Raw genomic sequence first — 18,974 nt, forward strand, 5'->3', positions numbered from 1 at the left:
ATCTTGTTGAAAAGAAGATGGAGTGACTGGTGGTCTCCCCAGCTTTTCAGTATACATTGAGAAAGTTCACCATCCCTTTCCAATCTTCCCCAACACTTGGGAAGGATGCTTTGTCCCAGCCTTGACTAGAAAATCGTCTAATTAAAGAAACTCTTCTCACGGCTAAACTATGGAAGTGCCTAAGCTACAGAAAAAAAAAATGATTACTTGAAGGACTGTATCTTTCTCCTTAGAGCTAAAGGAGGCATTTGGCAAGCTGTCTGTCCAGCTTGTAAAATTGCCCTTCAACTTGTATTAATTTCCATAGGATGGCAATCCTGGGAGGATCCCCAGCTCCTTCTCTTATTACCTCAGGAAACTCCTGATCCCTAATATAGGGATAATGCCACCTGCTTCATAGGTTTGCTGGTGTCAAGTGCTCAGGCCATACAGCAATCCCCTAATATCATTTATGCTCGATGAACATGCTGTGCCATGCTCAACGGCTTCCTTAACGTCCCTGTGCTTCCATTCTGTGTCCTGAGACCAGACCCGGCAAACAGATGGACAGAGTTGGATGTTTTCCTCCTTTTTTCCCAGCACGCAGGTGTTTGAAAGATTGCTTCTAGGCTTCCTGAGTTCTCCATGCTTCCTCAATTGGCTCTCCCCGGGTTAAAACTTCAGAATGCTATCAGCTTCTCCACTGCTGGGAGAGCTGTGTGTTCCCCCAGGAATGACATTAGGCTCCACGGGACATTCATTAGTTGGGGTTACGAGGGGGCCACAGGGCACTGGAATGGTAATTTCCTACATGGGACCCCAGTGACCCAGAGTGAGCTAGCTCAGCTGGTCTGAGCATGTGGCTAATGAGGACAAGGTCATGGTTTCTCTCCTGTGTGGGCCAATTAGTGTCACGTGGAAGGCGCGCTCCCGGGGCATCAGGCAGCAGCAGCCTTACACATGTGGCACTGGTCACTAGGATGGCTCAGTGTAGCTATCATCACTATCACAAACCCAACACAAAGCCTACATCTTCTTATTACATAGCCCATTGTTTCCAAAACTTGGTCATTGACAGAGCACCTTCATGATTTTTGCCTTATCCTAAGCAGACCAGTACATTTTTATTTATTCAAGATTGTTCAATAAATTCTATAAATTGACTCACTTTTAAAAAGTTACCATTTAAAAAAGTGACTCACTTTTCAGAGTAACCAGTGCCACACGTGTAAGGCTGCTGCCTCACTTACAAGGAAGCTGTACGTCACTACCACCAATGGAAAATTGGGAAACTTGCCCTACGTGAAAGTCCACGTTAAAATAAATATATAACTATTGACATTAAAATGTCTTTGTGCCATTTGCAAACAGTTTCTAGGCCACAGTGATCAATGCACTGCGTGTTAATAAATGTTGCATGTATATAATCTGCATATGTTGCATAATATCCACACTGGCAATAAAACGGTACCATCCACAAAAACAATATTATAAAACACCTGCTTTAGTGGGAAGAGCTGGGATCAGTGACTGGGGAGTTTCACACTTGAAGCAATGAAATTATTATTATTAAAGCAATTTCAATACCAAGAACCTTTCTACTAGCCATAAATGTGTACCTATAAAAACTAAACTCTGAACAAATCCAGGGTTTAATTTACCTCTAGCTTTTGCTCAACAGTCATGACTTTTGTTCACACCCTCCACTGGCACTATCATTAACACGGTGCTTCTTACACGTCCTATCATTATCATCTGTTTTGTGATAAACAAAGCACAAACATGCAAAGCAGATGTTGACTGCACAACACCTCTGTTCTCCTTCAGTCATAAGCCAGTTCACGCTCATCTCCCCTGGTCGGCCAGTTCCTTATGGAGATCAAGATATAACCAAGAGTGGCATTGGTAATAAAAATGTATTCCCTAATTAACTGGGCATGTTACATCCAATCCCGTTATGAAAATGTGCCCTGGAAGATGAATAAACATGAAAACACAGACACGAGGTTGAGAGACAGCCTAGCCACTTCCACTATTTCAGATTTCCAATACATTAAAAAATGAAGACATGTCAGAGCAGAGTTGTAAAAGTTCTGGTATATTTTTAAAATCCAACTGGAACAATGGACAGCATTCAGTCCTCTCTGCGTATGTGACTGGTGTGCAGCCTCATTTGGAGCCGAGCCACAGTCTGCATATGAGGTCTCGGTGAATGTGAGGTCCCAAGGGTCCTCCCCTCCCCACCCCAGGCCCAGAGATGAACCCTGCCAGGAGCTTTGCCTCCTATAAAGATCTGGGCTCGAATATTCCATAAGACAACATTTGGCAAGAAACACAAAGTGGTCTGGGGAGTAGAAAGGCCAGAAGGTGAATCACTCCACTTTCCTTCTTGCGTCTCCCCTATCTTGTTATTCCCACTGCAGCCACTCCTGTTATTATCCCACTTTTATAGCTTTCTCATCATCCTTGAAAAGCCACTAATTGGTAGCAAGAGGGCCAGGCTATTTTATAAGTGCCAGAAGGACTTAGGTAGACTAGAAAATCAGAATGTTAAGAAGTGGGAAAGTAGTCATAGCTTTTCTTCCTTTGCTCATGAACCTGATGACTACTTTAACTACGAGAGCTTCCGTAAAGGATTGCACGCATGAATGCACATGTGCACACACACATACATATGCACAGATACGCATGCGCGCACACACACACACATACATACGCACACATAAAAGCACACACGCACATACGCACACACACGCAATACATATGCACATACACATATGCACAAGCACACACACACATGCACACACACATGTGCACACATGCATACACATGCAAACACATATACACACACACACAGTGAAGACCAGGCAAAGGACTCCATGATGTTAATATCTACAAAGTTCTCTTGCACGATACTTGCTGGAACAGTAAGAGTGTGTAATCGGGGAGTGTTGTGTATGAATTTATGTAAAATAGTAGAAAAATAGTGTTGATTGAAAAATAATCTATGAGGGCTCTGTTGGTATGGCTTTGTGCTAAGACTGATGCATACTTCTGATCTTTGCCTCTGAAGGCAGAAAGTGATGAGCTAATTTGGTATTCTGGGTGAAGAATCTGGGGTCCAGTGCTACAGCCTCTTATCTACTGTTGTCAGGTCCAATTATGCCTCAGCCAAGTCCTCTCGCCCCCATCTCCTTGCCTGTCCCCAGAGCCAATCTGAGCACATCTGTTGCTCCATGCAAAGTATTTTGGCAGAAACTGCCCTCCCCTGTGCTGGGAGTCATTTGTCTTCACTGGCTTGCAACTATTTTTGCTTATATTTAAATAATGTAGGTTGAAAATATACATATGTCTGTATATAATAGAGACCAAAGTGAAGTTATGACACCAAACTACAGATAATATAAGAGATTCCAACTCAAACAAATAATTAGAAGAAACTGTTTTAACCCCCCACATGCCAGATGAAGAACCCAGAAGGATTCTCAACATTTCCTTCCAGCATTACCTTTCATTTCAGTCCTCAGCTAGAATCCTCAGGGATCATGTCTCGTATCCAGCCTCTCTTGGGTGGAGTAGGCTTTTGAAATCCAATACTTAGCCTTCATTTTGAAACACACAGTAGCAAGGACTCAGTAGACCTATCTCAGGTCACAGAGATCTTACCATGAAGTAACATACTTGGGGATGCATCCTACACGGGACGGCCCAAATGGTGAGTCAGTGCACCGTGGGGTATGATATTGATGCTTCGCCTCTTGGGGCAGCTGGAACCTCTGGGTCGGTTATTTCCAGCCACAAGTATCAACAGCTTCATCAAGGTCCCTTGAGGGTGGCCAAATGGAGGAAAGTACAAAGGTGTGGCCCACGGTCCTGCAAACATGGAACCTGCTGAGCCTGATGACATCCACATTGTTATGCTCCATGTCAATGAGTTGAATGCAGCAGCTTAGAAGTTGCTTCACCTGTGATAGCACATGCCACTGTCCATCATGAGCAAGGGCGCAGGGTAGCTGCTGAAGGAGTTTGTATTCCAGTTGCCCAAGATGCCAGGATCAGCTACATAAACTGCAGAGCCCGGTGAAAAAAGAAAATACAGGGCCCCTTGTTCAAAAATTATTAAGAATTTCAAGATGGTGGCATCAGAACATTAAACTAAGCATAGGGTCCTTCCAAGTGCAGGGTCCTGTGCAGCTGTCTAGGTTGCAAGTCAGTGAAGCTGGTCCTGCAAGAAGCACAGCGTTAGGCCAACGTGGAACCAGTGGAAGTGGAAGTTCAACAGTGCCAGGGATGGGGACAGTTCTTGGCAGGCACAGCATTGAACCTGTCATCACACATATCAGATTCTTTCAGCTGTTTGTGACTGGCGTGTCCCTTTCTGTGGTATCCAAACTGGCTGTGCTTAGTAACTATGCATGAGTGGTCTGCACATTAAAGCATTGTCATGATTTTGAAATACTTTAAGAAAGTTCCATTCGATTTGAAAGTCATTCACATGATTGCAGGAATTTCAACACTGCTGTTGTCAATGAAAGAAAAAGAACTATTTGTTTCTTAAAATATGACTCAGATGTAAAATTTGGAATGATTTCAAAAAATGTTTTACTTTTTTTTACATGACTTACTTGTGTGAACAAAGTTTATCTTAGTGATGACTACCAAGAGCTTGAAGAGACCATTGATAAAAAGCGTTGGCCGGGCGCGGTGACTCACGCCTGTAATCCCGGCACTTTGGGAGGCTGAGGTGGGTGGATCACGAGGTCAGGAGATAGAGACCATCCTGCCTAACACGGTGAAACCCTGTCTCTACTAAAAATACAAAAAATTAGCTGGGCGTGGTGGCAGGCGCCTGTAGTCCCAGCTACTCGGGAGGCTGAGTCAGGAGAATGGAGAATGCCGTGAACCCGGGAGGTGGAGCTTGCAGTGAGCCGAGATCACGCCACTGCACTCCAGCCTGGGTGACAGAGCAAGACTCCATCTCAAAAAAAAAAAAAAAAAAAAAAAAAGTGTTGATGGGATTTAAAAAAAATCTGATTAGGAATTGCTATTTTAAGCATAAAATCAGATATTATAAAGCTACATGCTAGCGCCGTGGCTCACCTCTGTAATCCCGGCACTTTGGGAGGCCGAGGCAGGCGGATCACTTGAGGTCAGGAATTCGAGACCAGCCTGGCCAACATGGTGAAACCCTGTCTCTACTGAAAATACAAAAATTAGCCAGGCATGATGGTGTGCGTGCCTATAATCCCAGCTTCTCTGGAGGCTGAGGCAGGAGAATCGCTTGAACCTGGGAGGCGGAGGTTGCAGTGAGCTGAGATCATGCCACTGCACTCCAGCCTGGGTGACAGAGCAAGACTCTGTCTCAAAAAGAGAAAAAAAAAGCTATGTTCGTAAAAGCAAATGCAAGCTGGGCATGGCAGCTCATGCCTGTAATCCCAGAACTTTGGGAGGCCGAGGTTGGCGGATCACAAGGTCAGGAGATTGAGCCCATCCTGACCAACACAGTGAAACCCCGTCTCTACTAAAAATACAAAAAATTAGCCAGGCGTGGTGGCACGTGCCTATATTCCCAGCTACTTGGGAGGCTGAGGCAGGAGAATCACTTGAACCCGGGAGGCAGAGGTTGCAATGAGCCGAGATCACACCACTGCACTCCAACCTGACGACAGAGCAAGACTCCGTCTCAAAAATAATAATAATAAATTAAATAAAATTAAATGCAAATTCCTTATTAAAAATTGAAGAGGTTATTTTGGGGGAATTTTGTAAAACTTTAGTATTTAATGTCTTCTTTAAATTTTGAGCTTTATTTTCTTATATAATGAAGGCTTTTGCCAAGTCCCATATAGATACCCCAAGTCCTCTTCAATTTATTCCAATGTGTGGCTTAAAATGTTATTATTTTCCATGTGAAGCAAAAACTGTTGACAGCAGTACTCTAGCCAGCAGCTATCTCGGGAAGTCTGAAGACTATGAAGAAACTCATTTGCTTTTGCCCACTGGTGGTAGGAGAGGCTACTGGGGTTTGATCTGGGAAATCAAGCCATGACAAAAACAGAATTCAATCATGGTGACAATGAATAGTACTTCATAGAGGTGTTGAAATGATTCCATGAGACACTGAATTGAAAAGCACTCAGAATGATGCTTGGAATGTAGGAAATACTCAGTGAATGAGAGTTGCTATTACCTGGTACCCTGATAGCTAAAGCATTGGCAAGTTCTGTTGATTCTGTGTCCACGATGCCTTAGCTCTGCTCTAGACTTTACTTTCCATTCCTATTGTCTCACTCCACCATAATTTATTATTTTACTACTGCTCACCTGGACAATTATATGAGCCTCTTAATTTGCCTTTTAGCTTCTAGAGTCTTTTTTGTTTTTTAAGTGACTTGAAGAAGAAGTTAGAGTCTTCATTTTTTACCTATCTGGTTCAGTTGGGATGCTTTAGACTTCAAGAAGCAGACTACCCAACTAAAACGTACTATTTCATACATTAAGACATCCAAAGTTGTCAGAGTTGGTTCAGCAACCAAACAATATCAGGGCTCAGGTTTAGGGATGTGTGTGTGTGGCGGGGGGTAGGGGAGCGGGGGTTGTTTTATTGGTTTTTTTTAGACAGAGTCTCGTTCTGTCACCCAGGTTGGAGTGCAGTGGTGCAATCATGGCTCACTGCAGCCTCTGCCTCTCAGGCTCCAGTGATCCTCCTGCCTCAGCCTCCCAAATAGCTGCCACTATAAGCATACACCACCATGCCTGGCTAATTTTTGTATATTTTGTATAGTCGGGGGTCTTGCCATGTTGCCCAGGCTGCCCTCGAACTCCTGGACTCAAGCAGTCTGCCTGCTTCAGCCTCCCAAAGTGCTGGGATTACAGGTATGAGCCACCGCACCCAGCTGTGTGTGGCATTTTGTTTGTTTGTTTTGTCTTCCCCCTCATGGTCTCATTAAGGCTGCCATAGCTCCAGCCATCACCTTCACTCTTGATAACATCCAAAGGTATGGAGGAAAGGAGTGTCCTACCTGTGTATCTCTTTTTACCAGGAAGGGAAATTCTTCCACAAAGCCTATTACATTTCCCAGAATACATCCACCTTAAAGCAATCACAGGCAAAGAGGAATGGGATTACAATAACTGGTTAGAGCATTCATCATTCATCCCGGGGCCTGAGCCTACATTCCCTAGGCATAGCCCTGGCCCTATACCCAAACAAAATTGGGACTCCTGTAGGCGGGAAGGCATGATGGCTGTTGGTAAACAACCAACTACTCCAGCCAGTCCTTCCTACACCCCCTTGGCAGATTCATCAAGCATTTCCTGCTTGAACAAGGGTCCTCTACTGTGTAAAGAAGTCCCGGTTCCCTGGCCTGAAATTAAGTGTTCGGCTCCTAATCTATCAGACAAGGTCACATTTTCCCAGAAAAATCGTCTTGAAGAATCTGACACTTTTTTTTCACAGCCCCTCATCGCCTTTTTTGTAATTATGCATGAATTTGGGGACTACACGACTAGTGTCTCTGCCCAACCAACTCCAAAATGCAACCTCCACGAGGATTGTGGCTTTTTCTCACTGTTATACCCGATACCTAGCACAGTACTTGAGCATGAAAGGTTTTCACAAATATTTGTTGGATGAATGAATGTACATACCTGACGAAGGGAGCAAGAAGCAATTTCAACAGTTAGATATGTAATTTGGCAAAAGCAGGTTTCTATTTAGCTATCAAAAGAGGTTGAAAGAATTTGGTACCTCGACATCACCAACATTTTGTTGAAGGACAAATTGCCAAGCCCCATGTACATGTGTGACCATTAGTAATTCTGTTGCTATGCAAATTAAAACAGTGATGTATGATTTATAGCTTTAATAACATTCTGAAGGCTCTTAAATTTTAATCACTTGCAACATCCTTTTTAATATTCAATTACTTTATTAACTAATTAGGTCACTTGCTGAAAAAGCACATAAGGCTGGTGCTATTTTAATATCAGCTGAGCCTCACAAAATACCTTTGAAATGGTGCAAATGGCTTATTTATTTTAAACAGATCATTAAGATGCTATAATTAATAAGCTAATTACAAAAAAAAGGCCCAATAGTGATAGATGCACAAATAAAATAGCAATGTCCAATGGATTAGTCATTTTTACATACATACATCAAGGGGCAAAAATTAAATGAAAACCCCCTGTAAAAAGTGCTTTCCTAAATAATTAATTTTGCAATGACTGATAACCCTATCACGGCAAACCTAACTTGAGGCTCGTTCATTACACAAACCTGTAATGTGTACTTTCGTTTTATCTAATGACACTCTGGATGGAAAATCCACAGCAAGCGAAACTTGGTCTTCCTTTATTACTTACAAGAGCCCTAATTTGCAGACAGAGTTGGGCACTTCACCACTTAGTGCGTTGGAGTGAAGCGAGCCTCCCGCAGGAGACTCAGAAGGAGACATATACCGGGGCAGCAGCATCCCTGCTTATTGACTTCTCAGCACCGAGTTAAGGTCTTCAAAGCAAACAATGTGAACAAAGAAAGCCAGGGCCAACCCTGCAGGGATTTTTCACCCAATATTCTCAAAGGAGACTGTGGATCGCAGCACTAGCCCTGCATTGCTAATGCACAGAGCTGTTGGGACTATTGCTGGGGTGGGGACAGGGGCGGCTTTCAGGCTCAGAGTAGAATTTTATTTCTGGGATCAGGGTTAAGTAAGAGGAACTAAATCCTTTTGTTGAGTTGGGAAAGAACACTGTCAAATCCTGAGGCCAGGTCATTTTTCTAGCTCAGAATAATAATTTTTTTTTTTTTTTGAGACAGAATCTCACTCTTGTCGCCCAGGCTGGAGTGCACTGGCACAATCTCCAACCTCCGCCTCCCGGGTTCAAGTGATTCTCCTGCCTCAGCCTCCCGAGTAGCTGGGATTACAGATGTGCACCACCACACCTGGCTAATTTTTGTATTTTTAGTAGAGACAGGGTTTCACCATGTTGGCCAGGCTGGTCTTGAACCCCTGACCTCAGGTGATCTGCCTGCCTCGGCCTCCCAAAGTGCTGGAAATACAGGCATGAGCCACCGCATGTGGCCAAATAATAAAATTTTTGAAACATAATAGCCAGCCAGGTGTAGTGGCTCATGCCTGTAATTCCAGTGCTTTGGGAGGTTGAGGTGGGAGGATCATTTGAGGCCAGGAGTTCAAGACTAACCTGGACAACATAGTGAGACCCCTACCTCTACAAAAAGTAAAAATAAAACAGCTGAGCACTATGGTGTGCACCTTTAGTCCCAGCTATTTGGGAGGCTGAGGCATGAGGATTGCTTGAGCCCATGCGTTCAAGGCTGCAGTGAGCTGTCATCACACCAGTGCTCTCCAGCCTGGGCGACACAGCAAGATTCCTAACTCAAAAAAAAAAAATTAAAATACTAGCCACCATTTATTGAATGCTTATTATCTACTTACTAGACACTGTTGCAGATTGCCTGTAGTGTCTCCTTGAATATCCTTGCAAACATCAAAATCTACCAAACAGCTCTTCTAGGGTTCCTTTCAATTCTAAATTTTGTAATTTTTTTCTGCTCTTATTTTCCCTGTGTTTTGCATATTCCTTGGTATTTATCCTGTCAACATTGATTTGCTAAGCTCCTTTTAGGACCAGGCAGTGTTCTAACCTGGAGACACTGGGTGAACGGGACAGGTAAGTTCCTGCTCTCATGGCATTTACATTCTACTGGGGGAGACGGACCATCCACTTAGAAACAAAATATAAATAAGAACTTTAGATGATGCAAAGTGCCATGCAAAAACAAGAAACAGGAGGCTGGGTGCAGTGGCTCACGCCTGTAATCCCAACACTTTGGGAGGCCAAGGCAGGCGGATCACGAGGTGAGGAGTTCAAGACCAGGCTGGCCAACATGGTGAAACCCCTTCTCTACTAAAAATACAAAAATTAGCCAGGCGTGGTGGTGGGTGCCTGTAATCCCAGTTACTCGGGAGGCTGAGGCAGAAGAATCGCTTGAACCTGGGAGGCAGAAGTTGCAGTGAGCCAAGAGCTCACTATTGCACTCCAGCCTGGGCAACAAGAGTGAAACTCCGTCTCAAAAAAAAAGAAAAAAGAAACAGGAGAATGTGATAGAAGGTGTCTGAGGTAGCTCTTTGTAAGTCATCAGGGAAGGTCTCTCCAAGGAAAGTGACATTCGCAAATGGACAGCAGGGTCTTGAACAACTGAAAGCGCTTCTTCCCAGTTTTACCAGTTGTTTTCCGCCTTGTGTCCTTTTCGAGTGGGTGAACGCAGAAGGCAGTGAGGGGAGAGATACAGGGATGCCAGGTGTGGTGAGAGTGGCAGGTAAGAGAAAGACTGAAGGGAAATGGTAGATAGCATTGTGATGTCACTATCGTTTTCACTATTGTTAGTTGCTTGCAATCTGCCTATAAAATGAATGTGTGTGTGTTTTGCTGTTAGTGTGTGTCCGGGTAGGTGAAAAACTGCAAAGAGAGCTATTTCTCATTCTCTTACTTCTTTCCCGTCACTGTCATGCTCTGCAAGTTGTAACAGCTATGTTTAATGTATTCCCAATCTGCTTCAGCACCTTCGCGATGTGTTGATGGAACTTTAAAATATTCATAAATTTCTACATTGCCCCACGGATGCTAAGTTCTTTGGAAGAGCTGCCTAGCCTAGGCAATAAATCTGACCCATGGGTGCTGCTCGAGTATGTAGAAAAATGTCGTTTCTCCTGGGTCCCAAAGGGAAAACATCAGAAAAGACCCCCTTAATCTCTTAACTGGGAACTAAACAGCATTCCAGCAACATATGACCCTCTCTTCCTGGGTCCCTTATCTGGTGGGCTTATTGGCACTTTTTTTCTTTTTCACCCTTAGGAACCGATATATATATATGCAATTCTGAGCACAAGCTGAATTATGTCTCAGAGATGGATTAAGAACACTGTTTTCAAATGAGACAAGAAAAGGTTAAATATAAGCAGACCCCTATATGAATAAATGAACTACTTTGGTGAATAAAGTTACTATCACATTCAAATAAATACACTCAGCCCTCTGTATCTGCGGGTTCCGTACCCTCGGATTCAACCAAGAGCTGATGGAAAATATTCAGAAAAAAATTGCAACAACAGAAATAATACAAATAAAAATACAGTACAACTATTTACATAGCATTTACATTATATTAGATATTATAAATAATCTAGAGATGATGTAAAGTATATGGGAATTTCAGAACAGGAATCTCTGAGGAAAAGAAATAAATAAAAAATAAATAATAGGCCGGGTGTGGTAGCTCATACCTGTAATCCCAGCACTTTAGGAGGCCCAGCGGGGGCGGATCACTTGAGGCCGGGAGTTTGAGATCAGCCTGGCCAACATGGTGAAACCCCGTCTCTACTAAAAATACAAAAATTAGCTGGGCATGGTGGTGCGTACCTGTAATCTCAGCTACTCAGGAGGCTGGGGCAGGAAAATCACTTGAACCTGGGAGGTGGAGGTTACAGTGAGCCTGAGATCGCACCACTGCACTCCAGGCTGGGTGACAGAGCAAGACTCCATCTCAAAAATAAATAAATACTAATAATAAAGTGTATGGGTGGAGACACATAGGTTATGTGCAGATCCTGCACCATTTTATATCTGTGACTTGGGCGTCTGTGGATTGTGGTATCTACTGGGGACCTGGAACCAATCCCCGACAGACACCTGGGACGACCGTAGTTGTGCTTTCCTTGTTCACCAACCCAAAATAGATGCTAATCAAGGATCTAAGTCAAAGGAGTGTATTAGTGATTCTCTAGCATTAAGGACAAGAAGAGCTGTGAGTTTTGCAGTGAACTCGGACAAGAAAAAGCTAGTTCTATACATCTTTCCTGTCCTCAAAAGAGATGAGAAGGCCCTTTCAAAGTCTTCACAAAAGCTTCTATTTCTCATTGTCATGGTTTTCTCTAAGTACCACATGGTTTAAAATAACCTTTTTTTTTTTTTTTAGTTGAAGTCTCACTCGGTCACTCAGACTGGAGTGCAGTGGCACGATCTCGGCTCACTGCAACCTCCGCCTCCCGGGTTCAAGTGATTTGTCTGCCTCAGCCTCCTGAGTAGCTGGGACTACAGGCGTGCACCACCACACCTGGCTAATTTTTGTGTTTTTAGTAGAGATGGGGTTTCACCATGTTGGCCAGAGTGGTCTCGAACTCCAGAACTCGTGATCTGCTCACCTCAGCCTCCCAAAGTGCTGGGATTACAGGCATGAGCCACCACACTCAGCCCAAAGTAAACTATTCTTATTCCATTTTTGTTTCATTTGATCACTGGATCACTGGCGTTGTAACAGCATTATAATCTACAAATTGTCATTGCAAATCTCTGTGTCTGCCACTTTGAATATTATTAAGTAGGTCTTGTCTAAGAAAATGAACTACTGTAAACCTTTTTTTTTTTTTTTTTTGAGACAGGGAGACAGGGTCTTGCTCTATTGCCCAGGCTGGAGTGCAGTGGCGCCAGCATGGCTCACTGTAGTCTTGACCTTCCAGGACTCAAGTGATCCTCCCAGCTCAGCCTCCCGAGTAGTCAGTACTGCAGGCCTATGCCACCACACCTGGCTAATTTTTTTTGTATTTTTTTGTAGACATGGAGTCTACAAAAACCAAGCTGTTGCCCAGGCTGGTCTTGAACTTCTGGGCTCGAGCAATCCTCCTGCTTCGATCCTTTTCACTTCCGATCCTCTCATTTTGGCCTTCCAAAATGCTGGGATTACAGTCGTGAGCCACTGTGCGTGGCTTTGTAAACCATTGTTTTAGAAAAATAAATTCTGAATTATAAATAGCTACTAAGAAAAATTGGGGATCACACTCCATCTGTGATCTTTCCTTTTTAAAATTTAGAACTGGATCAAGGTGGTTGGGTTTTGAGATCTCCAAAGGACTGTAACAAAAAAAACAGCCTTCGAGCCCTCAGATGAGAGGGTGACCCCTGGACACATATCTTCTATGCAAGAGTGGATTCGTCAGGGTCCTGTGCTCTCTCTCACTTTGCCCTCCCTCTGGTGCAACTAGGGCGTGAGAAAGCAAGTGTGCTGAGAGGAAACAGCCACAAACACAGTAGTGTGTGTGCTGGGGCTCAGCAACTCATTTTCACAGCTGGTAGTGACCAGACCTTGTTGATTAAACATCCTATCAGTAAAATAGTTTGTGTACCACCTCCAGGTATAAAATAGATACCTCGGTTATTTGTGGTGGTTCACACCTGTAATCCCAGCACTTTGGGAGGCCAAGGTGGGCGGATTACCTGAGGTCAGGATTTTGAGACTAGCTTGGCCAACATGGATTGGCCAACAGGATTTTGAGACTAGCTTGGCCAACCCCATCTTTACTAAAAATACAAAAAGAAAAAGCCGAGCAAGGTGGTGCATGCCTGTAGTCCCAGCTACTAGGGAGGCTGAGGCAGGAGAATTGCTTGAACCTGGGAGGTGGAGGTTGCAGTGAGTCGAGATCTCACCACTGCACTCCAGCCTGGGCGACAGAGTGAGACTCTGTCTCAGAAAAAAAGTAATCAAAAAGTTAGGTGTGGGGCCAGGTGTGGTGGCTTATGCCTGTAATCCCAGCTACTCAGAAGGCCAAGGCAGGAAGATTGCTTGAGCCCAAGAGGTTGAGACCAGGCTGGGCAACATAGTGGGACTCGGTTGCTACAAAAAATAAAAAAGAAATTAGCTGGGTTTGGTGGCTTATGTTGTGGTGCCAGCTACTTGGGAGGCTGGGGCAGGAGGATCACTTGAGCCCAGGAGGTTGAGGCTAGAGAGAGCTATAATAGTGCCACTGCACTCCAGCCTGGAAAAAGAAAAAAAGAGGCCAGGCGCGGTGGCTCTTGCCTGTAATCTTAGCACTTTGGGAGGCCAAGGCGGGTGGATCACAAGGTTAGGAGTTCAAGACCAGCCTGGCCAAGATGGTGAAACCCTGTCTCTACTAAAACTACAAAAATTAGCCGGGCGTGGTGGTGGGTGCTTGTAATCCCAGCTACTCGGGAGGCTGTGGCAGACAATTGCTTGAACCCGTGAGGCGGAGGTTGCAGTGAGCCGCGATCTCCCCACTGCACTCCAGCCTGGGCGACAGAGCGAGTCTCTGTCTCAAAAAAAAAAAAAAAAGAAAAGAAAAGAAAAGAAAAGAAAAAGGAAGAGAACAGAGAAGAAAAAATTAAGTGTGTAATTATTAAATTTAAGAATATTCATCTACCAAAAATCACAAAACAAAAACCAACCAAAAAAAAAACCCAAACTGCCATTCATTGGTCAACATTGCTTCAGCTACTGAAAAACCAGCACTGTATCTGCCAGGTCCTCCTGTAGTGGGTTTGCACAGGCTGTCCTGATGACGCCTGTAATCAAGCCGCAGACCGTATCCTCAACTCCATCCTGTGCTTTCCTTTTCCATTTGGAGGCAGTAAGATTGACAAGGCTTGGCACTCTGCCTGGGTTCCCGGGCTTTGATGTGGTGTAAGAGGCCAGGCCTTGCTTCCTCCACCCATCCAGTGATCTGAATCAATGAGACGTAGCCCAGGAGCCTCTTCCTGTACCATAGATCTCTGTTTTTTGTTAAGAAATATGATCTCATTTGGTGTTAGTGGTGCTAAATATTTGAGAATTTACTTGCATAGACTCTGGAAATAGCCCATGTTTTTCTCCTCGGTCTATCATACAGGTTATAAAACCTCAGCTTCTTCTTCTGGTTAATGAGGCTAATACACTTACTACTTAGCCTAGTGCAACTGAAACATGGTGAGCAGAAGAGAGTCCATGCTTTTTTTTTTTCTTTTTTCTTTTGAGAAGGATTAAGAGGATATGCTGTATGGCATGGTGGCTCACGCCTTTAAAGCCAGCACTTTCTAAGGCCAAAGCAGGCAGATCACTTGAGCCCAGAAGTTCAAGACCAGCTTGGGCAATATGGTGAGACTCTGTCTCTACCAAAATATATATACAAAAATTAGCCTGGCATGGTGGTGCACACCTGTAGTCCCAGCTACTCAAGAGGCTGAGGTGGAAGGATCTCTTGAGCCTGGGAAGTGGAGGTTGCAGTGAGCCAAGATTGCACCACTGCATTCCAGCCTAGACAGGCAAGACCCTTTCTCAAAAAAAAAGAAAAAACTCAGACCCAGTGCCATAAAATTGTACTCTACTCAGAGTCACTTTAGTATATATTGTACAGAACTGCATAACTGCATATGTTTATACATATATATTGCTGTGTGGGGTTATGAATACAAAACCACGTGCAATTTAAGGAATTTTCAAGGGCAATTCTAATTCCACCCAATATCTGCCATATTCCTGCTTCTACAATCAAACCCACACAGAAACTGCAACTTCACTCTGATACCAGCTCACTAGTTATCATGAGAATTTGATGGAATAATGGCATAAACCTCTGAGCACAGTGCCTGGCACATAGCTGACAGTAAAGGTTACTATAACCACAGTCATAATGTTACTATTATTGTTTTCCATCCAGTAGGGAAATATCAGCTATGAGTGCCTACTCCATGGTTATTATTGATATGATTATCCAAGCGGAGGGAGAGAGGGAGCTATCCCTCCCGCTAGAGTTACTGAGTTTTCATAGAGAAAAATAGGTATTTCAACTGACAGAACCTGAGTCCAGGTGAAGGCCTCCATGGTCCTGGTTGCAGGACTGGCTGGGAGCAGTGTTAGGGGAGGAGAAACAGGCACTAGGTGTGCTGAGAGGGTGAAGCAGTTTCCTTTGGTTGGCACATGTGAGAGGAGCTGGAGAATAAAAGCCAGGAAAGGTAGCCCATGGTTAGATAGCCTCAAATACCTGGACTTGATTCAGGTGGGAGTGGGGAGCCATTGATAGTTCAGGAGCTGGGGAGTGACGAACAAGACATTTGAAAAGATGGAGAGGCTAGAAACATGGAAACCAGTGAGGAGGCAACCACAAAACTGTGAGAAGTCATCCTGAGCTCAAATGAGAGCAGAAGCAGAGGGAATAGAAAGATACTGGCTGAGGCCGGGCGCAGTGGCTCACGCCTGTAATCCCAGCACTTTGGGAGGCTGAGGCGGGTGGATCACAAGGTCAGAAGATCGAGACCAATCTGGCTAACATGGTGAAACCCCGTCTCTACTAAAAATACAAAAATTAGCTGGGCGTGGTGGTGGGCGCCTGTAGTCCCAGCTACTCGGTAGGCTGAGGCAGGAAAATGGTGTGAACCCGGGAGGCACAGCTTGCAGTGAGCCGAGGTCACACCACTGCACTCCAGCCTGGGCAACAGAGCGACACTCTGTCTCAAAAAAAAAAAAAAGAGAGAAAGAAAGATACTGGTTGGTTGATTCAGGGCAGTGATAATCCTGTATATTGTCTGAGCAGACTTTGGATATTTTATTGCCTTTTTGTTTGTTTGTTTTTTTGAGATGGAGTCTCACTCTGTCGCCCAGGCTGGAGTACAATGGCACGGTCTCGGCTCACTGCAACCTCTGTCTCCCGGGTTCAAGTGATTCTCCTGCCTCAGCCTCCTGAGTAGCTGGGATTACAGGCACCCACCACGCCCAGCTAATTTTTTTATTTTTAGTAGAGACAGGGTTTTACCATGTTGGCCAGGCTGGTCTCGAACTCCTGACCTCATGATCTGCCCGCCTCAGCCTCCCAAAGTGCTGGGATTACAGGCGTGAGCCACCACGCCCGGCCCCTGCTGAATTCTTGTATGAATATTGCCATGTTTACATGAACGGTACAACCCATCCTTCCCTACAGAACCACTTACCCCTGTCATTGAACTAATCTGTCATTTTAAGTTGTTGGTGTTTGGCCTTCCATCTGTAATATGGGCTTATTAGATGAGGTAGTCATGGTGATAACTTTTATATAGTTTTCGGGGGAAATGGGATCTTACATCCCATAAATACAGTAATAATCTCTGTGTAGAATTCAAGGTGATGTTTTCTTTTATTTAACAACTGAGTCACACACAGCTGAGTGCGCTTATGCTTTTATACATTTGATGCCATGAGTTCTTTGAGAGACAACCATAATTCTCAGTTTGTGACAGCACACCACATTTGTTATAAATTGCTTTTCTTTGTGGGGAGTAGGTGAGCCTGAATTCCCATTTTCTTAACTTACTCCCATGGTGTGCATTTTCCTTTATTTTCTAGCCATGAAATGAATTTAAAAAAATAAGAAATAATGAAGTCTAAGGGCTTACTGAGCTTTCCCCTTGAAAAGGCCAAGGCGAGAAAATGGAATCCATTAAAGACCCTGTGTCGAGGTAAGGAGAACAGAAATAAAAAATAAGCCAAGGCTGGGCGTGGTGGCTCACACCTGTAATCCCAGAATTTTGGGAGGCCGAGGCGGGTGGATCACCTGAGGTCGGGAGTTCAAGACCAGCCTGACCAACATGGAGAAACCCCCGTCTCTACTACAAATACAAAATTAGCCAGGCATAGTGGTGCATGCCTGTAATTCCAGCTACTCAGGAGGCTGAGGCAGGAGAATCACTTGAACCCGGGAGGAGGAGGTTGCAGTGAGCCGAGATCACGCCACTGCACTCCAGCCTGGGCAACAAGAAGAGCAAAACTCTGTCTCAAAAAAAAAAAAAAAAAAAAAAAGAGCCAAATGACAGTTCTTCACAATTAAACACAAAATTGCTATATGACCCAGCAATTCCACTTCTGGGTGTACACCCAAAATAATTGAAAGCAGGGACTTCAACAGATATTTGTATACCCATGTTCACAGCAGCATTACTCACATAGCCAGAAAGTGGAAGCAACTCAAATATCCATTGTTGGACGAATGGATAAACAAAATGTGGTGTATTCATTCAATGGAATATTACACAGACTTGACAAGGAATGAAATTCTAGGCTGGGTGTGGGGGCTCATGCCTGTAATCCCAGCACTTTAGGATGCTGAGGCGGATGGATCACCAGAGGTCAGGAGTTCGAGACCAGCCTGGACAAATTGGTGAAACCCCGTTTCTGCTAAAAAAAAAAAATACAAAAAATTGGCCAGGCGTGGTGGCTCACGCCTGTGATTCCAGCACTTTGGGAGGCCAAGGTGGATGGATGACGAGGTCAGGAGACTGAGACCACCCTGGTCAACATGGTGAAACCCCATCTCTACTAAAATAAAATAAATAAATAAAAAATTGGCCAGGCATGGTAGCACACGCCTGTAGTCCCAGTTACTTGGGAGGCTGAGGCAGGGGAATTGCTTGAACCTGGGAGGTGGAGCTTGCAGTGAGCCGAGATAATGCCACTGCACTCCAGCCTGGGCAACAAGAGCCAGACTCTGTCCCAAAAAAAAAAAAAAAAAAAAAAACAACACACAAAAAACTAGCCAGGTGTGGTGGCTGGTGCCTGTAGTCCCAGCTACTTAGGAGGCTGAGGCAGGAGAATTGCTTGAACCCGGTAGGCAGAGGTTGCAGTGAGCTGAGATTGCACCACTGCACTCCAGCCTGGGCAACAGAGCAAGACTGTCTCTAAAAAAGAAATGAAATTCTAGAACATGATACAGCATGGATGACCTTGAGGACATTATGCTAAGAGAAATGTCAGTCACAAAAGGACAAATACAGTATGATTCTACTTATATATCTACTTAGGGTAGTCAAATTCATAGAGACAGAAAGTAGAGAGGTGGTTGGCGGGGGATGGAGGAGAGAGGGCTGGGGCGTTAGTGTTTAATGGGTGCAGAGTTTCAGTTTGGGAAGATGAGAAGTTCTAGAGATGGAGGGTGGTGATGGTTGCACAATAATGTGAACGTAAGCCACGGAACTGTACTTAGAAATGGTTAAAATGGTAAAATTTCATGTGTTTTACCTCATTTATACACATATATATTTACCACATTATACACTTACCACGTTCTACACATATGGTATGTGTATTCTATCACAATTTGAAAAGATAAGCCAAATGGCATATGGAAGGTGCTTAGAAGAACTACTGAGGGCTTGAATTTCCAGTTTTCTTCCTTAGC

At 44.2% G+C, this 18,974-nt stretch overlaps 1 protein-coding gene across 2 annotated transcripts in view; it reads left to right on the forward strand.

Annotated features, from left to right (window-relative positions):
* LSM11 (LSM11, U7 small nuclear RNA associated) overlaps positions 1-18,974 on the forward strand; it is a 54,395-nt gene that overhangs the window by 20,234 nt on the left and 15,187 nt on the right. The window contains exon 5 of one of the 2 annotated variants that reach the window (XM_034960884.3): positions 10,861-18,876. The exons of the other annotated variant lie outside the window; for it this stretch is intronic. Within the exon in view, the coding sequence (XP_034816775.1) occupies positions 10,861-10,899 (39 nt within the window). The 3' untranslated portion in view covers positions 10,900-18,876. Of the gene's footprint in view, positions 1-10,860; positions 18,877-18,974 lie in introns of those variants that run through there. 2 annotated transcript variants of the gene reach the window in all.

The sequence above is a fragment of the Pan paniscus genome, chromosome 4 (genome assembly GCF_029289425.2).
Source record: "Pan paniscus chromosome 4, NHGRI_mPanPan1-v2.0_pri, whole genome shotgun sequence".
In the NCBI taxonomy this organism is placed as follows: Eukaryota; Metazoa; Chordata; class Mammalia; order Primates; family Hominidae; genus Pan; species Pan paniscus.